The sequence below is a fragment of the Dendrobates tinctorius genome, unplaced genomic scaffold, assembly GCF_039654945.1.
Source record: "Dendrobates tinctorius isolate UK_male_01 unplaced genomic scaffold, ASM3965494v1 ptg000095l, whole genome shotgun sequence".
Lineage (NCBI taxonomy): Eukaryota > Metazoa > Chordata > Amphibia > Anura > Dendrobatidae > Dendrobates > Dendrobates tinctorius.
The window spans coordinates 6093939-6117908 of record NW_027361763.1 but is presented as its reverse complement, the minus strand read 5'-3'; the positions used below and the strand labels follow the sequence as shown (position 1 = coordinate 6117908).

Here is a 23970-nt window from a genome sequence, read left to right as displayed (position 1 = left end):
TTTTTATTCTTTTTTTTACAGGGGTATGGTACCCAGGGCCTGGAGGACAGTCTCCTCTCCTCCACACCGTGGGTACCAACCGCACATGAGACGCTTAACTTCCCGCATGGTGGGCATAGCCACATGCGGGAAGTAAGCGATTCTCATGCATTCCTATGGGTGCGGAATCGCAGCAATTCTTTGCGATTCTGCACAAAAGAATGAGCATGATTTTTTCAGCGATGCGATTCCGCCGCGGAAAAAAGCGCAGCATTAGCACAGCATGTGTGGAATGCCATAGGAATGCATGGGGGGCGTCATGTACAAGATTTTTAAACGTTTTCGCAGCATTTTCGCGCCGAAAATCACGGCAAAAATGCTTAAAAATCGCATCGTGGGCACATAGCCTAAAGGTGAACTTCAAGCTCAAGGGACATCAGTGTCAGATTGCACCATCTGTTGTTGCATGAGCCAAAGTGGAGTTCATGGGAGATGAACAAGGAGGACACCATTGTTGAAAAAAAATCATAAAAAAGCCAGACCGGAATTTGCCACACTACATCTTGACAAGGCACAAAACTTCTGGGAGAATGTCCTATGTTTAACTTCTCTGCACATGCACCTTAACTTTGCTGGCTATTATATTGTCCATTGCTGTGGTTAAGCACAAAGCTTTCTTTTCTATGTATGTGTCAGTGCTGATTAGACCAAACCGATAATGGATTTTTATTTCTTTTGTGCAGACACACCATATCAACAATGTCTCATGTGATTTGGATAGTCAGTGTACTATAATTTCACATCAATTTGTTATACCTGTCCAAACTGATGGATATATATTATTTCATGCATATATATTTCCCTGTGTATTTATGCATACTGCTTCAGCTGTGTGTGGTTTTGGTTTGAGGCACCTCTTTTGCTAATAATTTCTTATTAATGTTTGTATGTATTTTAGAGCTGTTGAAATAAAGTAATCTGTTTTAAATATGTTTGAGTTTACAAAACATTTCTTGATCTATGCGTAGTACCTTTACTACGGGATCAGTATGTTTATTCATTATGCGGTTTGTTGCCCATTCGTTATGTAAGGAAAATGGTTTTGGGTAGTATGTTTACCAATTATTATTACTTTTGTCAGATTCAAGTTTTTTCCGTGACCATTGTGGGTTTTTCTGTCATTAAACGAGGGGTACCAACAATTTTGATCACGTGTGTAAGGCTAGGTTCACATTAGCGTCCTGGGGCTCTGCAGAGCACTGCGTACTTCCTCCCTGAAGCTCCGCACTTCTTCCTTTTAGGTCTGCCTACTTTTGCATGTGTCCTGCGTACCTATCTTTAACATTGGGTACGCAGGACATGCGGATGTATGCGGATGCATTGGTTTGACGCACCCGCCGAACACGCGGGAATGCAACAAGTTGCGTTTTGGGCATCCGCATACATCCGCATGTCCTGCGTACCCAATGTTAAAGATAGGTACGCAGGACGCATGCAGAAGAGCAGAAGTGGGCGGAGCTTCAGGGAGGAAGTACGCTAATGTGAACCTAGCCTAAGATGTTCTGGTTCTCCAAGTGGTGTCTTAGAGGCAATTTAAAGAGAAACAGTATTTCCAAGAGCTGGTAATAGATATCTTATCTAACCAACCATTTACTGAACTCTGTAGCAGCTGTCCTCAAAACTGATGTCTCTTGCACCTAGTCAAGTTTTAAAGGGAACCTGTCAAATTGACCATGCTGTCCAATCTGTGGACAACCCGTGTAAAAAAGGAGAAGCTGACCAAAATTATATATATATATATTATATATATATATATATATATATATATATATATATATATATATATATATATATATATAATTTTATTGGAAAAGATTCAGTTTAACTTCTATTTTATTCATTGATATCCCTGATGTTTGCATGCAGAAGAGTCCACTGGGCGGCCCTAGTAGTGATTGACAGCTGTCTCTACGTGCACAATTAAAAAAGGAAGATGGTCAATCACTTCATAAAACCATCCACTGGCCTAGTATGCATACTAGCACCTGGGGTTTCAATTAATAAAAGTCAAGGTTTACTGAAACTTTTCCAATAAAAATATCTATGATCTGATCAGCCCCTCCTGTTCTATAGCATTCTACTGGCAGATCAGATACCATTTTCAACATGACAGGTACCTATAAATGAGTCTGACATTGGCCTATAGGGTAGCTATCCTAAAGTGACAATGCAAAGAGAGTTTTCTTCTTACTGAAGGACAATTGATTTGCATTTTGTTAAGAGAGCATGGTAGCATGACTGATGAAGAGATCCAACTTGTCTCCCAAGCTGTATGTAATTATACTGTTTTCAATAGTCTGACAATGCACCTTTGTTTTTCATAAGATAAGATAATTTTTCATTGTTTGCTATAGTACAGCATCAGTAATTTTTTTTTTAAATCCATGGCACCTGTTGAAGGATATTTGTATTTTCTTGATTCCCAACCTTTCCTTTAGGTTATGTAAGGTCCATCCAAAACAGTTATATCATAACTACAAATATGGACGCGGTGCTCAGGTATCGTACATTTGGCCATGGGTTTAACACTTCGGTCCCCAATGATCTAGCTAAAGACAACCCTATTTTGAGCTATTTTTCGAGCCATCCACTAACCACAAAGGTCTATGTCTCATGGAATAATTTACAAAGAACTTATTAAATTCTATTGATGACTTGTTCTGTTGGTGTACAGCGCAAAAGATTACATGCAAACAAAAGAGCACATGGTCTGCAGAAGTAGAGGGTAGACCTCAGGACCATCTCCATAGGTATTCTCAAGGAACCTGTCCAACACTGTAAAAATTCAGGCCAGACATGCTACTACTAGAGATGACCAAATATTTTGAAATTCAATTTTCAATTTAACAGAATTTTTTCCTAAATTTTTTATTTACAGTGAATCAATTTGCCAAGAATCACAAGAACTACAAAGCCTCCAATTTCCTTGAAAACATGCTTTTAACAGTCCAAGGTCTCTTGGGATTGTATCCAACCCCTTTGAAACTCTTTAATGCAAACTGATTCTGTCTGTTCAGTCATGCTCTATCATTGGATACTCTACAGGTTGTTTCTCGTCATGCTTGCCTGTTTTCCAAGGTTTCTTTCAATTTCTTGCTGTTCATTCGCAAATCATTGTTGATGACATCCAGCTAACAGGCCTTCAATCTCACCTGGTTCCTTTTACTTCTGGTCATTCTGATTCGTTTCTCCCTTTTTTGAATATTTGCGTTTAACCGAAACACAATGTGAAAGTGACATCAACATACTGCATATGTCTATGGAAATTTGGACTATACTTTAGTGCTGTCCTGTTTCACACTATATGTAATGTTTATTCAGTGCCTTAAAGTTTTCTCCCCTTATCTCTATCACTAAGCCATAAGCTGTGACTAGCTCTCACTATCCAGATTCTAATGGCTGTTGCATTCCCAGCCTCAACTTTTATACTGACTATGATAGTCCCTCTTGATTGCTTATGCTATACCATGTGATGTGATTTCCACAATATTTTATGGGGAATCCTGTCTGAGCTCCTTTTCTAATTGAAAGAGACCTCTGCTTTGTATGAAAAGGAGGGGCACATATTTGTGCAATTCGGTAATCAAATTGTTCAAATTCTCCGGGTCCAGTGAATCTCCAAAAGTTGTCACGAATAGCGTTCACATCAAATTAAATCACTCATCTGTAACTATTATTTGCTGTGGAAAAGGCTCTAATTATATCTGAATTAAACAGCTTGTATTGTACAAAAAGAAAGCCTATGGAAGAATAAGCCGTAGCTCAATGAATATGTGTAAAAAAAAAGACAAAGAGACATTTTTACAGCAGCGCAACGGGGTAGGCTCGTACCGCTCAGGTTTGTCCGGGTTGCAGTTTGCCGCCTCCACTTTTCACGCGTTATGAAAGAATGCAGATGTATATTGTATACAGAATATTCTATACCTGAGTTTCTATTGTCTTTATACTAAAAAAACAATGACGGTTCTACAAAACAGGAGATTTTAGCTTGGCAGCAAGTCGTACCCTGAACAATAAACTATTCAACAGCCAAGTTTAGCTCAGTGAGTAACAAATGTGGAGAGTTTTTACAATGTGCATTTCCATTTACATTCTAAGCCGAATATTTTACCATAACGGAGCTATCTATTTACCATATTATTATTCTAACCACCAACAGCTGGTGAAATTACACTTTAAGGTGACTCCTTATCCCAAGGGCTGTGTAAGAATCTCAGTTTGCGCTAGATGATCATGTTTACGCCAAATCAAGTTTTCCTTTCTCTAATCCCCATAAAGAAAGTAAATCTGAATACTCCTACTTGGTCATGGACTTGACAACTCCACACCTGCATTCAAATCGAGGGAACTCCAAACTTCATTTTTTTGTTGTTATGGCAACTACTTTGCGAAGCTTTTATGTGACCGTGTGGAAACCAGCTGTGGAGCTGTGAGTCTCTGCAAAATGATTATTACAGCATGATACAGGTCATGTTTCCATAAAATATTTATGAAAAATAGTGGGTAAGATGACCTACTCAGGTTACCGTTAATGGTGGTATGTGTACAGGATTACCAGCTGTCTAGACTAATCTTTATGGCGTTATCCATTCTGTTCTGCATGCAAAATAGAACTATCATTAAATTGGAGTCTAGAACAGACTGAAAGTTGTGATGCTATTCAGTGGGAGTGGAGAGCTGGAGCCAAACCTCAACTTCGCCAATTGTTAATTACGCTTAAATTTGGACACAGGAGGCTTCTCTTTCTACAGATGTACATTACGCATCCTTGCAAATCAACGACTTCCATTATCGACACCAATTTCTTGTGATAGAAATTCACCATTGCATCATGCTGTTAAGCCTTCAGTCAGCTGCAATTCACAACACGGCCGGTGAGTGACCACATATAGATACATATAACAGAACTATCTCCCGATAGTTTATCACAATCATTTTTAGCTAGTCATCTAATATCACACATCTCGAAAATGTAGGTAAGGAACGACATGGTCATCTTCGCTCATGCCCTTGTTTTATTAAGAAAACCTTTAAAGATAGCCTCCTGAGATCTGCTGATCATGGTAGGTCTTACTACTGGACCATGCAGTGATAGACGTGTACCTCTAGAGGAAGCAGACCAGATCGTAGAAGATATAATCACGGCACTCCTGTCATAGGTGCCCAAGTTGAAATTTATAGGGTGCAAGCACTCCAAAATGTAGATGTTTTGATCAACTAAAGGCCTTGATCAGTAACCCTGCACATAAAGACAGATGTATGTATACAACAAAAATCAACAGCTGAAAACAAACAATGTACAGACATGTGCAAAAATAAGGAAACTATATATTAAATAACCCAAGCATGCAAAATAAATTCCAATAGACAACAAAAAAAGACTAAAAAGAGAGAAATAAAAAAAAATAATGAAACAATAATAAAGTAAGCGTATCTCTATTAGAAAAACTTACAGTTGTTTGCATCTTTTGTTTGCACCCAATAAATTTGCATGTATAATATATCTGAAAGCCAAGTTTTCTCTACTTAATGAGATGGAGGGGCCTGGAGCTCCATCTGCCAACATCTTCCCTCTTGATCAAACCTAGTCCTTGACTCCGAGGCCCCTGTTAGTACTTGTGGCCGGAAAGATCAGCAGATTCATCTGGTCAATAAGCCTGGAGAAACTTTGCTTATTGACTAGTCAAGTCTTGACATTTACGACCAATCTCTTTGGTAACTGGACCTACGTGTTGTGTGCCCACCTGATTCTTAATTTTTTTTTCTGCTAGATCTAGGACAATGCTTTTAAACACCACTTCAGTCTTGACGGCTTTTTTTGACCACATTGTGGCTGACCTTATGTCCCTAGACATTTTCAATCGGTAAATAAAAGTTGAAGTTGCATGTGGTTTCTGGTAAAATTGATTTCAGAATCGGCCACTTTCCAGTGCTCTTTCAAGACTATATTTTATGAAATTGCATGTATTATTAATAAATGTCACCGAATCGGCTGGCACCACTATTAGGCTGTTTTAGGAATCAACACTTTTTGAAAAAGCAAATACCACAGCAGTTTTAAATGGCTTTTCTAAAGCCAAAGAAAGCAGTGGATCAATAAAATTATTTTCTGTTCGTTTTATTAAGTTTTTTCATTCATTTCTTTTTGTAAAAAAGAAAAAAGTATAAATCCAAACTTTATATTTTTTGCTCATTGTTATGCCTTTTTTCTGTTTGCTTTTTGTTTTATTTTTTAAAGACATAAGAGGATCTGAGATAAATAGTAAGAATAAATAAAGATTTTATAACTTTGTCCTATTTTCAATCGACTTCTTTATTTGGCTCAAAAAATTCCAGAAAAGCCGCCTACAGTATTTGATTCCAAGCTGTTGACCATGTTGCGTGTGCAAATATATATTTATAATGTGGGCGTCTATGTTTGCCAAAAAAACTATTGTGCCGGTTATTTAGATAATCCTGACAGGCTTCATTGTGTCTGGAAATCATATTCAGGCGTTGACATCTGTGCTCCGATCTTACTCAGTAGAATAATGCACTGTGGGAACGCCATCATTTGCATCATATCTGTTTTCTCATTTGCATTTTATCAGTTCCCAGAGCCCATGTATGTGGCGCACGCTGAGCTTTTGATGTTAGGCCAAGAACAAGAACTTTGTGACACATAGATGTGCTTAATATGCCAGTCAGCTCTTCTCGTCCGTGATTAAGACTCAAGTACAGAGACCGTACATCAGCCTTGGGATACCTGTGTCTCTCCGACACATACCGCGACCTGTAGCTCCGCAGATGCTACCGAGCCACAAGGTGCGAGAGACGGTTGAGCATCTGACATTAGACAGATGCATTAAACTCAAGTCCTGATTTATTATTGTCTTTGAGCTTTTCTTCTGGAGTAAAAACAGTTCTAATGGCGACCTCTTTTGAATTGCATCTTATTTATTTTGAGTTTTCAGCTTTTTTTCAGCTTTTTTTACTGGGTTTATGTTTTTTGTTTCCTATGAACACAAAAACATGTTTGTTTCCTCCATGTCACGCCACATTGATGCAGTAATTGATGCCAAAGGAGCCCTGACCAAGTATTGAGTGCATTTACTGAACATACATTCCAGTAGGCCAACATTTCAGATATTAAAATCATTTTTTTCAAGCAGGTGTTATAAAGTATTCTAATTTACTGAGATAATGACTTTTGAGCTTTCAGTGGCTGTAAGCCATAATCATCAACATTAACAGAAATAAACATGTGAAATAGATCACTCTGTGTGTAATGACTCTATATAATATATGAGTTTCACTTTTTGTCTTGAAGAACTGAAATAAATTAACTTTTTGCTGATATTCTAATTTTGTGAGAAGCACTGTATCTTGAATTTTACTGAAAACAGTCAACATTTCTCCCAGCAGTCACAACTCGAAAAGCTTAGCTTATGTTATTATTATATGTTTATTTTTTTCTTTTGCTGTACTCCAATCTAAGAAACAAAGCTTATAGACAATCTGTGAGCAGGATCCTCCCCCCAAAAATACTATTTACATGCACTTGCAGCATTTTCAAATACATGTCCAGCAATATCTTTACTTGGCCAGTCTGCTCCTCCATTACTAAGAAATTAGAGTTTAAAATAATATACAAATGGAACTGAAGAGCTACTATAGATACAGTATGAAGCCTCTGTCACTCCAGCTCTATACCTGCCCAGCGCCTCCGCATCCTGCTTGACCAACACGCTCTATGCTTTATGACATCAGTCAGAGGTATCACCAGTTAAGCAGGAGGAGGTGACGGTGGGCGGTGGAATAGATCTTGAGTGGCAGAGGCTTCAGATCTACAAAAATGTTTTAGCTCATTTGTTTATCAATTGAAAAGCTGATCTCTCAGTAATGGAGGAATGGACCATGTAAGGCTAAGTTCACACATAGCGGAACTCTCGAGGAAATTACCGTGAGAGCTCCGGAATTCCATTCGGTGGGAAAATCGCATTTTAAATTCCCGCGATTTTCCCGCGGAAAAACTAGCATTTTGCAAGCGTAATTAGCTTGTAAAATGCTAGCGTTTTCCAAGCGATCTGTTGCATCGCTTGGAGAACTGATTGACAGGTTGGTCACACTCGTCAAACATAGTGTTTGACGAGTAATAGTAATATATATATAGTCTTAGGTTACTGATCCACATTTGTGTCGTTTTTTGCTTTATACTGATCATCTCATAAATCTTTGATTTTATTTCTTAAACAAAATATGTAAATTTCGAAAGACTTGCCGCTGTCGTTGCCACAGTAACTTCCTGGGATTTCTGCCAAGCTGGTTACTGATATATCATATCATGTTGATACATTATCAGTGTAAGAAAACTATCGTCACAAAAGAAACTATCTAACAATGAAAATAAATATCTGAAAATGTCGACATTTCTGAAAACCAAACAAGCAGACCTGCGCTCTCTGCATAATATATATATTGTGACAGTAAAGAATTGTTCGATAAGTGCTGTCCCCTAACTTGTGTCCACAATTACCTCTACGTTATGGGATCACTCTCGAGGTGCAAGGATCAGCGTGACTGGGTCGAACAAGTAAAACGCAACACCTTAAAGTGACCTAATCGGCAACACTATGGTTTACTCCAAACCTCCAGCCATGTTTTATGTTTTATGGTAGGCTCACCATGTGTAAGATACACTGTTTCATGCATATCCAATTTCTTCTAGTTTTTTTACCTGACATGTTGCTTAAAAAACCTAAAATATAACATTTTAAACAAAAACATCAAGAGACAAAGTTAAGGGTCTAAGTCAATCTGTATTTGCTTGGGAACCAAATTACAGCAAAAAAAAATAAATTAAATAAATTAATGAAAAATATTTTTATGAAGGACTTTTGATCCTAAAGTGGAAAAGTTAAGGTCCTAAGCAGGGCAGAAAGCCTTGGATGAAAAAAAAAGAAAGAATAGATTATGCACCCCATAGAGTTCGAAAAGAAAAGACCACACTAAGGGTACTGTCACACTTAGCGATGTACCAGCGATCCCGACCAGCGATATGACGCTATCAGGATCTCTGATACATCGCTAAGTGGTCGCTAGTGAGCTGCCACACAGGCAGATCTCACCAGCGACATCGCTGGGGTCGGGGGTCGCTACTTACCTGTCACACTAGGCGATCCTGCGTCCTCCCGCCCGGCTCCACGTTCGTCGCTCGTCTCTCCACAAGAAGCGGCGCAGGAAGCTGATGATGAGAAACAGTCCAGGCTGTTCTCGCACGATCAGCGATAACCAGCGGGGGAGCGGGTCATAGGTAAGTATCAGACACAGCGATATTGCTAGCGATATCGCTTAGTGTGACAGTACCTTAAGAAAGGAGGAACAAAGTGAAATTCCAATCATTAAAGTATCATTATGAGTTCCAATTGCTGTATGTTGAATTTTTTTTAGAATAGCATCTTTTGTTGAAGATGTTATCAGCCATTTGATTTACTGGCACCAGCTACATCAATATTTTTATGACTGAGGTCAACTTAGAAATATTCAACTTCTGGAGATTTTCCAAGAGGTGGGGCATCATGTATCTATTGACCATTTGTCATGTGCTACACTTGGTGCCTAGCCAAAGCATAGATAAATGTTCCCCTACAGGAAAAAATGAGCCAGTTGACATGCTGGCACCTACTAACTCAATCTTTTCAAAGTTAAGGACTACTTGATGATTGCCGAGTAAAGTGGTCTCATGCGTCAATTGACAATTCTTTTTCTCACTTTGTCTTTTTATCTCTCTGAGTGATTTATTTGATTCTGTTGTTTCATTAGCTGGTTCTAATCTTATTTTTCTTTTCAGCACATCCCGCTATCCTTTCTACAGTACATGGCTTAAATATTCTTAAACTAACATTTGGACAAGTTAATTTTACTAATTTGCATGCTAAATACATTTCCCATTAAGTCACAATTTTATTTTTAAGACACAATCTCATTTTCTTACCATCTTTTCCCTTTAGCTCCGGAAGGCAGTAATGGACCATATCTCCGATTCTTTCTTGGAAACAAATGTTCCCCTGCTGGTTCTCATTGAGGCTGCAAAGAGCGGTAATGAGAAGGAGGTGAAAGAATATGCCCAAGTATTTCGCGAACATGCCAACAAATTGGTAGAGGTAAGCCTTTGGTTTACATCAAAAGAAAACGTTTCATGCATCTTGCAAATGGGACTAATGTTGTGATAATGAGGGGCCCCAAGTTAACTTTCAAGCTTTTTCCATTGTTCTGCAAAATACAAAGGAACCATTTTATTCATGTTGAAATTTTTGATATCTTTGGATACTGAGTGATATATGCTATATATTCTTTTAATATTGCACAGTAAAATTCAGTTGATTCCTCTATACCAGAGGTCTCAAACATTTAGCCTGTTGGCTGCATGTGGCCACTGGGGCTGATTTATGTGGACCATCGTGACCTGGTCCAGGGGCTACAGATGCCATCGCTTTGTTTCAAAATGTGCATCCTTGGATACACATTCAATAGAAATATTTTGTGGCATAGAGACCATCTCTCTTCACCGCAATGCCAGCCAGTCAAAGACTGGTGGCCAGGATGGAGACATTGCTGCATGAAAGTAACCAGGATGGGGACATAGCTACATGAAGGTGACTTGAATAGGGACATTTTCTATAACAAGGTGACCAAAAAGGGGACTTTGCTCCAACAAGGTGACCAGGATGTAGACATTGCTACAACAAGGTGACCAGGATGGGGATATTGCTACATGAAGGTGATCAGGATGAGGGCATTGCTATGAGAAGGTGACCAGAATGTGGACATTTGCTACAACAAGGTGACCAGGATGGGGACATTTGCTAAATGATGATGATCAGAATGAGGACATTGCTACGAGAAGGTGACCAGAATGTGGACATTTGCTGCAACAAGGTGACTAGGATGGGGAAATTTGCAACACGAAAGTGACTAAAATAAGGACATTGCTACATATATGTTACTAGGATGGGGACATTTGCTACATGAAGGTGACCAGAATGGGTACTTTTGCTAAGGCAAGGTGACCAGGATGGGGAAATTGCTACAGAAAGCTGATCAGGATGTGCACATTACTCATGAAGTTGGCCAGGATGGGGACATTGCTACATGAAGGTGACTAGGAATAGGACATTTCTACATGAAGGTGACCACAACGTGGACATTTGCTACAACACGGTGACCAGGATGGGGACATTGCTATACAACAGTGAGCAACTATAAAACTGTACCATTACACATATGATGAATGGCATAAAAAAGTACCAAAAATGCTATCAGTAAAAATATCATGCTGCCCGCCAAATTCGAATTTTTTCTATGTGTGGCCAATATACCCAGCTGAGTATGATCCCCCTGTTCTATACGCTCAGGCATAAAAAAAATATTGTATAAATTAATGATTCATTTCAGTTTATTTTTTTATATTTTTTTATCTGACTTATCTAAAACTTTTACCTTGGAAATTGAATCTGGCTTTCTTAGCTTTTGTGAGGGTCATCTTTTTTTTTGCATATTTCTTACCCTGTATAAAGTGTCTTTTGCTCTATGCTTAATCTTAAATACAAGGTTTTATATGAAATAAGATATATTAGTCTTTTAATGAGTACATTAAATTCTGCATAATAAATACCCATGGGACCTGTCGCAGACACTTTTTTTTCTAATGTATTTGAATTGTCTAATTCAAGATGAATGTAAAAGGAAGAAAAAAAATCTGTGCAAGGAAGGGAACGACATTAAAATGAACGAGCAAAACATTATCGGTGGGAAAATTTTCATTATGATCGCGAAACAATTAGTTTTATAAGACGCTGTTACTATTTTGGTCTACTAGTGAAAATTTGAAAATTAAAAATGGTACATTGGAGGTCTTTCCTAATCGGGAAGAAATATGGCTGCTTGTTTTGGAAACAGTAGTACCAAAATTTTTGGGTCATGTCATGTGTCAAATCGCAGCTGGTATTTTCAGTCTGTGTGATGGTCAGCATGATTTTATGCTTGATTCTAACCATCTTTATGGTTAATCAGTACATTAAATCCGCAAAGACCGGCGGGACCTGTAACAGATATTTTTCTCCCTGCTGATAAAGGAACAGTAAAGAGTCTATGTTACGGACTGACCTGGTTTGTAGTAGTGATATTGCAACCACTAGGGCAGCACCAGCAGGTAGCATAGTCAGGGTTAGCCAAGGAGTTGGTACACAATAACAGCAATGTTGTTTGAAGGAATAATCAGGAATTGTAGTCAGGAAAGTCAGAGGTCGATATGAGGAGCAGCAATGTAGTTTGAAGGAATAAGCAGGAGTCATAGTGAAGGAAGCCAAAGTTCGTTACCAGGAGCAGAAATGTAGTTTGAAGAAATAAGAAGGAATCATAGTCAAGGAAACCAGAGGTCATTACCAGGAGCAGCAATGATGTTTGAAGGAATAGCAGGTGAACGGAAGCTTGACTAGAGGCTGGTAGCTCCATAATCACGCAAGAAAAGGAGAGCAAGGCCAGGTTTAAATAGGGTGTGCAATCAGGGTGGTGACCAATCAGGAACTCAGAGTGGAGACATCACTAACCACATAGGTGCAAGTATTTTGAGTTAGCACGGAACTGTCCAGCGATCTGAATAGCTGAGAGGGAGGAGCTGCCGTCTGGTGCACAGGAGCTGCTGAGTTCGAATCCTGACAGTCTGTGTAGAAAAGGTGAAGACATAAGAATGAAATAGCCACAAAAGACCTATGACAAAATTCTCATCATTCTCATAAAACAAAGAGCTATAGAGGACACAGTTTCTATTTTTGGCCTATCGGTGAAAAGCAGAAACGATGAATTGCTCAAAGGAAAAGAAATATGGCTGGTTTCTTTTGGAAACAGCACCACTGAAATCCATGGGTCTTTTTCAGTACTGGAGTTGGGCTTCATTAGTTGCATGATGTTGATTTGCAATGCCACACACAATCTGATATGTGGTTGTCTTCCTGAATAAGTATCTGTTAATTGCGCTGAATAACACCGCATGTCCAAAAAACTTTTGAAAATAAATGTCTCCTGTGCATGGCAGTGTGGGAGATATACACAAATTATCTTTATGCTGAAAAAAGAGCATGGAACACACTTCCAAAAAATCATACATAGATTTAATGATGCTAGGCAAATATATGTATTGTGAGGTAGCGCTGTTATTCGGGTAGGGGATACTCGCTCAGCAGTCACAAAATCAGATCCGGCACAGATTTTCCATAAAGCAAGCATAGTCCATGGGGTTTATTCAACATCATAAACCCACAGCAGCAACAAAACTTCATATAAACAGCAGAGCGTCCATGGCAGAGTTTCACTCTGTAAACCCTGTGTTCACACAGGTTGTACAATGTCCAGCATACAGGCTCTCTTAGCCTCACTTATCTCACCCACGTCCGGGTTTCCTCATGGCTGCTTCAGCTAACTGCAGACGTTCATTCCCTCCCCTGGGAACTCTCACATACGTGCAGCCATTCACCACAGCCACTTCATAGGCTGTTAGCCAGGAAGCTCCATCTCAGCGGGACCTTCCACACTGGACCAATCGGGTCCCAGCATTCACCACATGTGACCTACCCTGGCCACATTATATGGTTCATAGCCACGCCCACCGGGTCACATGACTCTGACCTCATCACAGGTCCTTCAAGCACTTACACACTCTTTACACCAGCGTTCTTTAAACACACCCCCTGGGTGGGTTTGTAGGTAACTGGCCTGCCCATGTCCCTAGTTACCTGGAGACTTCTCCCTGTCACATTAAAGCAGCACCTCAGCAGTATCACTGCTGATCAACACATAAGTCTCCATCTCAAAGCCACCCACTTTGAGATACATAATGGCTATTCAGTATTCTGCCATTCATCCTTTCTCCTGGGACATCCACACAGCGCCCCCTAGCAGACACCGTGGTTACTACACCACATACCTCCCCCCTCTGTTCAAACTTGTGGGGTTGAACACACATTACACCAGGTTCTCGCAACCGGGCACTCACTACACCTTGCCCCACAGGTCAAGAGAACCGTCTCCATCTGTCATACGGCCTCGTTCCTATGTTAGACCTCCCCCACCTCCAGCAGTCAGAATATCGGTCATTGGCTTTGACCCCCCAGTCATGGTCTGTCTGCGTCGTCAGACACTGGTTAGTCACCATCCTTTCTCTATCTAAGCATCTTGTAAGAAATGGTACCCCACCACATCTAAGTTTACTTTTCTGTGCATTAACCTCACAGTTCTTTGCATCTGCTGTCTCCGTAGCAACCTCCAGTTCACACTGTAATCTATGGTGCAATGTATTGGCACGTTGAGCCTCTTTCTCTGCTTCTTCCACCTGGCGTTTCAACTGTTTCAGACGCACATCATTTCCCTCCGCCAGGCCTTTGTACTGCTCAGAATTACGCCTTTCATCATCCATTTGCCTTAGTACAACCTTCAGTTTTTTCTCCATACGACGTACTTGTTTGCTAGCAGATTGTCGCATTTTAATTTCTGCATCAAGCTGTTCCTCCAGTAGTGCAACCTTTGCTTCTAAGTCCTTATTCTGGAGAACTAATTGCTGACGGGCACTCTCATTCTTCTGAGCATTACTACGTTCTGTCTTCAAATCAGCATCCATCTGGTCAACCTGAAGTGTGGCCTTTCTCAGCTTGTAATTGGCTAATTCAACGTTGCCGTGTTCTTCCTCCACTTCTTCAAGCTGAACAATGCTAGACTCTAACCGCCTCTTTTCTTCCAAAGCCAGAGCACCTTCACCTCTGTTGTTGGCAATCACATCAGCCAGTTAATCTCTTTCCTGCTGTGCTTGTCTTTTAGCATACTCTGCAGCAGCAAGCTCCGTCTGCAAACGAATCACCTCTGCTTCCATACTTTCAGTTTCTTTTTGTCTTCACACTGTTCCTCATTCAGGCCTGGCCGCTGTAAGTCTTCGTCCCACTTCTCCCGCAGAAGACCTCTTACAGTTTCTGGGTACTCCTACCTCTTCTCTGAGGGACTTATTCAGACCTTGCCACTATGCCCGGTGACCTTTGAGCTCGAAGACTTCTTTCTCTAGGTCATCTAGTCTGTGCTCCCTTTCTCTCTCAGAACCACAGTCACCCCTAGAGTCTGAGTCACACCGATCATCCAAGTCAACCCTCCAGTTACCCTCAGACCGTGTGTCCACTCCAGTCACCTCATCTCCCAGCCCACCATCTGTCTTATCACGAGATGTCAGGTCCGTCAGTTGGGCAGATGTACTTCTTCCAGTCACTTCTACATCAAACCTGTCCACTTTAGGAGGCGTCACCGTCTCAACATCTGTTAATCCAACAGTAGAAACGTCTCCCTCATTCGACCATACATCATCAAACAACACACAGTCCCGGCCCCTCTCCAAGGCATAGACTAAGTCACGTGGTATCCTGCCCACTTGGCACGAACCACCTTTGGTCCCCTCGAACATTACTCGGTCTACTGCATAGTTCACCATGACCCCATGTTTACAGAGAACCCTGGCATTTTTCTCGGTCAGAGACAAAACGAGAGGAGTTCCTGTCCGAGTCACCTGACTATCTGAGTCCAGTCTACCAGAGACTCCTTCCCGATGCAGCATCACAGTACACACCTGTGGCCCGTCATTTTCCGGAAAATACATGCCGCACTCCTCAAAACTCATATAGACACACTGCGGTTCCCCAGGCATACCCACTGAGGCAACCAGTGCTGCCATTTCCTGAACCACATCAATTTGGGTCACCGCCCCCTCCTGGGACTCCACCCCTTTTTGGGTTACCACCCCAATTTAGGTCACTGACCCCTCTGGGACTCTGCCCCCTTTTGGGCTACCACCCCGATTTGGGACTCCACCCCCTTTTGGGCTAGCACCCCAGTTTGGGCCACCAACCCCTTCCGGGATTTCTCCATGTCCATTATACCGGTCTTCTCAGACCGCAGTTCACACAACACAGTTTATGTCTTTTAACGATACCACACAAGTCCTTGCTGGCACCACCACAGCTCCTGCTGTCAGCGATCACCGACACCACCGGCTGCTGTTCACACACAGCGGCTGGTGTCCTCTTCGTAACCCTGCCGATTTACAGGAAGCTGCTTGTCCCCTTCGTAACCCTGCCGAGTTACCGGAAGCCGCTTGTCCCCTTCGTAACCCCGCCGAGTTACAGGAAGCCGCTTGTCACCTTCTTGACTCCCACTGAGCGACTGCAGGCTGAGTTGAGAAAAGAAAAAAACACCACACAGAAAAACTCATGTGTCCTTTCTGTGTGCTATTCAGGGTGTTCCGTCTCCTCTCCTGAGAACATCGAACACACAGGGTGCACTGGGTGCTATTCAGGGAGCGACCCTCCTCCCAGGGTTTCCCAACACACCGGCCACACCAACGCACCACACAAAACTCACGTGTCCTGTCTGTGTGCTATTCAGGACGTTCCGTCTCCGCCTGAGACCGTCCAACACACAGGGCGCACTGGGTGCTATTCAGGGAGTGGCCCTGCTCCCAGGGTTTCCCAACACACCGGCCTCACCAGGTCCAGGGGTTTAGCGGGTGCTCTTCAGGACATCCAGCTCCTCCTGAGACTGCCCAACACTCATGCCTCACCAGGTCCAAGGTCATACCACCTGCTCCAGGGATCCAATTCTTCTCCTAGAATCTCCCAACATTGACCCTCCAGTACCTTGCTCACTGAACCCTCCGGGTACACAGTCTCTCTCACTGACCTAGGTCAGTACAACACGAACACCTGTCCGTTACCTGTGTCGGCCCCACAGGTCCTCGGATACCTCTTCTCCACAGAGGCACCCTATCAATCACCAGTCTCTTTCTCACTGACCCCAGTCAGTACAACATGGTTTTCACGTGGCCGCGCTGGTTCTCGGACCCCTCTACCGCAGAGGTATCCTATAAGTCTCTTTCTCCTGGGGAAATGGCCGCATTGGGCTCACCGATCTGGACAGTGCCTTACTCACTAGGCCGCCCCATGGTTCCAGAACCACAGCCAGGCAGTGGCTTCCCCAACAGTCAGCCTTCCTGGCTCAGCGTTGCCCTTAGCAACTGACTTTGCAGTCCTCTTCCATTGCTCCCAGCAACAAGGCTACAACAATGTCCATAGCTTTCTCTCATCAATTGTGAGGTAGCGCTCTTATTCGGGTAGGGGATACTCACTCAGCAGCCACAAAATCAGATCCGGCACAGATTTTCCATAAAGCAATCATAGTCCATGCGGTTTATTCAACATCAGAAACCCACAGCAGCAGCAAAACTTCATATAAACATCAGAGCGTCCATGGCAGTGTTTCACTCTGTAAACCCTGCGTTCACACAGGTTGTACAATGTCCAGCATACAGGCTCTCTTAGCCTCACTTATCTCACCCACGTCCGGGTTTCCTCATGGCTGCTTCAACTTACTGCAGACGTTCATTCCCTCCCCTGGGAACTCTCACACACGTGCAGCCATTCACCACAGCCACTTCATAGGCTGTTAGCCAGGAAGCTCCATCTCAGTGGGACCTTCCACACTGGACCAATCGGGTCCCAGCATTCACCACATGTGACCTACCCTGGCCACATTATATGGTTCATAGCCACGCCCACTGGGTCACATGACTCTGACCTCATCACAGGTCCTTCAAGCACTTACACACTCTTTACAACAGTGTTCTTTAAACATACCCCCTGGGTGGGTTTGTAGGTAACTAGCCGGCCCATCTCCCTAGTTACCTGGAGACTTCTCCCTGTCACATTAAAGCAGCACCTCAACAGTATCACTGCTGATCAACACATAAGTCTCCATCTCAAGGCCACCCACTTTGAGATACAAAATGGCCATTCAGTATTCTGCCATTCATCCTTTCGCCTGGGACATCCACACAGTGCCCCCTAGCGGACACAGTGGTTACTACACCACAATATATATATATATATATATATATATATATATAGCTGAATATTAGATTCTTAGATTAACATTTTAATCAAACTGTATGAAACCAACTGCCACGTCACAGCGAATTTCTCAGTGGATCCTAAGTTTTGTTGCCTTAAAGGAGCGGCGCAGTAGTGCGCATGCACTAGCATGCACAGTTGTTTCTTATGTCCTGGAAGTATTTTGCGGCTTTGCCCTCAGTTGGTCACGGCATACTTGGCATGGCAAGGTCACATTTCAATGCGCACGCATAAAATATGTGCGCGATCTGCGATCTTCACAGCGAAGAATGCGTACCGCAAGCCGAGGAGGGGTGGAGTGACGGAACAGAGGCAACTCCCCTCGGACCGGACCGAACAGATTAACAACACAGGACAAATAAAAAAGAAGGTTTTTATGGGTGATATATGAGGAGTCAGGGGTTTTCAGAACTAGTTGTGGAACGCATAGCTGACACTCAATTAAATGATATTTTTACCTATTAGGCCAAAAAAGTGGTGACAGGTTCCCTTTAAGGCATTAAAAGTTAGGGCCCACTGACAGGTTTGCCATGATGTGTCAGTGCACGTCATACAGTCTGATCAGAATGTGAAACTAAGAACCTCATGTTCAGTGATATACAGTATATTCTTGCCTAGCGGCATTAGATCAATGTATGATTTTTTTGCATGTTCTGTCACCTTTCTTGAACCAACACTCCTCCTATGTGGCACAGGTGATTATAATTAGGAGGAGACGGCAAAAGGGGTCCAGCTTATTTTTGCCCTCATTTGAGAGCTAAAGTAAAGTGAGTTTCCATACTCCTTTCATTTGGTGTTGGTGATATGTGGCAGCCATTGTTGTGGTTTTGTGCTTGTGGGGTGGTGCGCACTGGAGTTATGGGATCTCAGTCTTGCAACATGGGTGCTGTGAGGCACCAGGTAACCATCCCTGCTGGTGCATTGCCACAGAGACGGTGGTTAGCGCATGCCGCCCCTCTATTAAGGCAATAAAAGTTAGGACTCACTGAGAGGTTCCCCGTGACGGGGCAGTGGTTTCCGTACAGTCTGATCAGAATGTTAAACTAAGAACTATCTGGGCTTGTGGGGAGATAAGTTTGGCAACTTATTGAGAAACACATAGATGCAACATAAACATACAAATACATGCCTGTTAGACTCCTTGCTCTTCGCATAGTGGAGGAAGGCTTTATGGGGATATATATGTTAGTTTTTCAAGAGTTTAATCATTTTGATTTTGAGCTCCCATCAATTACCAAACTCTTTTCACTAGACAAAACTAGTATAAAAATGGTAAATTTAATGCGTGGTATAAAATTAGCCTGAGCCAGCTAAGTGCAGACATAATTATGTAGAGATAGTCATTTTCCTCACCATTTAGGAAGAGAAATAATAGCATTTTCGGAGGTAAATATACAGAAAGCTTCCTTTTACTGCACCGTTAGAATTAATCACCCTTTTTCGTTGTACAGTTCCATACCGAAATATTATTTATTGGCTAGTGATATGTAGTGATGTTTTTAGTAATGTTGCTAATTGAACAAGTGTTGATATCAGTTTGTAAAATATGTATTAAAGCCTCCATTTGTGAATTTTTAATATTTCACATTAGTACATTTAGATTTATGTCTTATAATATCGTACAAGGTTGGATTATTTGCGTAGATACCTACAAAAGACCTCGACTAATCAGTCCTAATAGTAAAGATCTAATGGTGTTTACCAAATGTATGAAATTGAAGACTCATCTTTGGGTTGGGTCATCAATATCAGATCGGTGGGGTCCCACACTCGGCACCCACACAATCTTCTGTTACTATTCATTTGTATAGAAACTGATCTACAGTACCCAGGAGTGGACACTAAACAGTGCGTAGGAGCCGTGGTTGTCCAGTACATGTAATGGCAAAGCCGGTAATATCTGATTGCTGGCAGTATTGGTTGTCATCAGATCCTCACTGACACCTGTAAATCATTAGTATTATTGTAAGGAAAACCCCTTAACCCCTTCATGACATGTGCCGTACTAGTACGGCACATGTCGTGTTCCTCCTTTGATGTGGCTCTGACACTGAGCCCACATCTTTCCTGGCACATGTCAGCTGTTTTGAACAGCTGACATGTGCCCCTAACAGCTGTGGGTGGAATCACGATCCACCCATGGCTGTTAACCCATTTAATGTGATCACGCAGGAAGCACGTCACTAATTCTGCCCATTGGTGAGCCATCATGTGATCGTGGGTCACCGATAGACAAACTGATGTTTCAAGCAGACCTCTATGGTTGTCATTTCCGGATTGCTATGAGCGCCACCCAGTGGATGGCGCTCATAGGAAGTGAGCATTTCTTCTATTTACAGGCAACCTGATCATCGCCTGTTTGTAGCAGAGGTGATCAGTTTATCACAGCTTCTAGTCTCCCATGGAGACTATTGAAGCGTGCAGAAAATATAAGATAATAAAAAAATAAATAAAAGTACAAATCACCCCCCCATTTCCCCCATTAAAAATAAAACAATTAAAAAAAAAATAAAGTGCACACATATTTGGTATCACCACACTCAGAATCACCCAATCAATCAAGCTATAAAACAAGTTAATCTTAGTCAAAATGCCAGAATTATGTTTTTTGGTTGCCGCAACATTGCATTAAAATGCAAAAACGGATGATCAAAAGATCATATTTGCACCAAAATGGTATCATTAAAAACATCAGCTTGGCACACAAAAAACAAGCTCTCACCCAGCTCCAGATCAAGAAAAATGGAGATGTAACCAGCCTCGGAAAATTACGCAATTTTTATTTTTTTTTTTACAAATTGGGATTTTTTTTTCACCATTTAAATAAAATCAACTTATACATATTTGGTATCTACAAACACGTAATGACATGGAGAATTAAAAAGGCAAGTAAGTTTTCGCATTTGGTGAACATGGTAAAAAAAAAATCCAAAAAACTGTTGTGGAGTTTCACTTTTTTGCAATCACGCCGCACTTGGAATTTATTTCCCAATTTTTGTAAATGACATGGTAAAACTAATGAAGTCGTTCAAAAGCACAACTTGTCTCGCAAGAAACAAGCCCTCTCATGGCCATATTGATGCAAAACTAAAAATGTTATGACTCTGGGAAGAAGGGTAACGAAAAACAGAAAAGAAAAGCAAAAATGAAAAAGGGCTGCGGCGTGAAGGGGTTAAATAAAAACACTAGACCTCTGCTCTATTAGTGAAAACTGATGTCATAAAGGTAGGTCACACATTTGGGACAGCCTCTTCAAGTTAAAACAGAAAAAGGCTCAGTAAGAGAGATTTGATACCAGAATGACTATCATGTAATACTACTTCTGACTGGTTGTATCTTCCATCCATAAAATCAGTTCACTGCTGGGGATACAAGAGTAGAAATCTACTAGTGAGACAATATTCCTAATTCATTTGAACAGATTTAGTGCTACAGAAATATTTCAGAAACAAGTTTCACCTGGACTATCCTATCTCCCCACAGTGCGCTCCAATTCTTTCATCTGAGAGAATCGGATCACAGTATTCTGACCATCGGATTAAACTCTGATCAGAATTTCACCAGAGTGTCATTTGGTTAATTGGCCAAATTATCTCCAATGATAAAGTAATAATGTTGTGTCTCTTAGTGCCAGCTAAAGTTCCAGTGCACCATTTTGATTTCTCACTAGTGCTGAGCATTCTGATACTGCAATATCGGGTATTGGCCAATATTCGCGGTATGGAATTCCGATACTGAGTTCCGATACTTTTAGTATATCAAATACCGGAATCGGAAGTTCCCATAATGCAATGAGCCAGTTTGATTTTATTCAGCCAATGAGGATCCTAAGAAGTGTGGGCACATCCTGTTAGAGCATGTTAGGCATGTAACTACTGGCATGGCTGTGATTGGCTGCTGAAATGATGTCATGATGCACTATAAAAGCCGCCGCCACCATTTTGGGTTCACTCTGCTGTGAATTCAGTTAGGGATAGGTTGCTGCTGTTCTGAGGGTGACCTAGCGATTTGCTATATTGTGCTTTACCCAGGCTACTTTATGAACCGCTGTAGCTTTCTTTTGCCTTGCAGCGCTGTTCACGGCTGTCTGCGAGGTCTCTGTGTGTGAGTGCAGCTCACGCTGTAGTGTGTTCTGCAGCCAGCCACCTCCGGCTGTAGTCCTTTTTTGCATTAGTGCTGCTCATTTTTCCAGATTTCTCCTATTAGTGTGGTTCCATCTGTATCCAGCTAGATTGCTTGAAAACACTATATAGGAGTAGATAGAGGAGCCTTTCTGCTGGCTTGTGCCCTGCAGCCCCAGCCAGATTAGTATTAGCCTATTTTTTGGAGCCTCATCTATTGCATTGTAGGTTACCTTCCTGCATTGTAATAGCTACAAAAAGTTTGTGATACTATCGGTTTTACATCTTTGGGCACATCCAGTGTCTTTTTGTGAAAAAAAAGTTAACAAAGTTCACCAAACACTCCACTTTACAGTTGTGTAGGCCATATTAGCTCATATTAAAGTCTAGTCCACACTTCATAAAATTAGTGTTTCTTATACCTGTTAGCAGCTGTTCAGGAATAAGCACACTAAGCCCTTATAGTACTTTTCTGCCTATCTTTATCAGTCTACCAAGATGAAGAAGGCAGGGAGTAAGGCACGTGGTCGTGGGCATGGAGTTTCTGCAGGGAGAGGACGTGGGGATTCTGTGCCTGCTGCGGGCACCAGTGACTCAGCATCCCCCAGTTTTCCCAGGGAACAGTCCTTTATGCACAGCTTTGTAGGAGCTCGCCGTACCCCACTGCTGCGGGATGAACAAATTAAAGCCGTTGTCGGATGGATGGCAGCTAACGCATCGACTTCAATTAGTTCCAGATCCTCTCAGGTCCAGAGCACTGAAGAGCACCCCCTGGACAGGATCCACCTCTACTTCTGTTCTCTGAATCTGTTGGCTTGGAAAGAGGGGGTCAGTCAAGCAGCATTCGAGAATTTGAAGAAGAGGTAGTATGCAGTGATGCGCAACAGCTTTGTCTCTCTGAATCTGAAGAGGCAGGTGGGCCAGTGCGTATGGTCAGCACACCTCAGTACGCATCTGATGATGAGACTCAGGTGACACTTTCTGATGCGTACTGTGCTGTCAAGACTATCCAAGAGAAGCAGTCGTTTGAAGAGGGTAGTGTAGATTATGAGGTCCTTGACCCATCATGGCGTGAGGCACAGGAAGGTGGTGGGAGCAGCTCTGAGGAAGAGATTCCCCGAAAGGCCAAAAAAGGAGGGAGAGGGAGGGGGCAGACTCGGTTGCATGTAGCCTCCACTTCGGCACCCATTAGGAGCATGCCTCTTTCAAAACCCAAAACGGGCGCTCCCAAGACTTGCAGTGCCTGGTCCTTTTTTTGACACAGTTGCAGATGACATTTGCTTTGTGAAATGCAAGCTGTGTAATCAGAAAGTGAAAAGAGGGAAAAGTGTCAGCAACCTCAACACCACAAATATGTGGAAACATGTGCTGACCAAGCACGTGGTGGAGTTACAAAGACACACTGAAGACCTAGGCCAACCTACAGTGCCACCTGCCACCTCTTCAGCTCGTGTTGCAGCCTCTTCCTCCAGCTCACACACAGCTGGCTCAGCTTCCTCACAGGATCACCATGTAAGAACCTCTGGCACTGTTGTACAGAGACACAGTGTCATTCCACCCACAGATCCACGTTCCCTGTCATCCTCACACTCCCAGGCCAGTCTACAGCCATTGGTAGCACAGGCATAGGAGAAAAGGCACCCATACTTGGCAAACCACCCCTGAGCACAGGCTCTGAATGCTGGCATTGCAAAACTACTGTCCCTTGAAATGCTCTCATTCAGGCTAGTGGAGACAGACACCTTCGGTAACTTCATAGCATTGGCAGTCCCACAATACAACGTGTCCAGCCGCTTTTATTTCAGCAGGCAAGAGCCGTCCCTGCCCTGCAAAAGCAT

General features: G+C 42.2%; 1 protein-coding gene across 2 annotated transcripts in view; it reads left to right on the top strand.

Moving 5' to 3' along the window:
- The window catches only part of CTNNA2 (catenin alpha 2), a 918592-nt gene that overhangs the window by 125851 nt on the left and 768771 nt on the right, over positions 1–23970 (top strand). For both annotated transcript variants that reach the window (XM_073586716.1, XM_073586715.1), the window contains exon 2: positions 10029–10181. In XM_073586716.1, coding sequence (XP_073442817.1) covers positions 10029–10181 — 153 coding nt within the window. The remainder of the gene's footprint in view (positions 1–10028; positions 10182–23970) is intronic.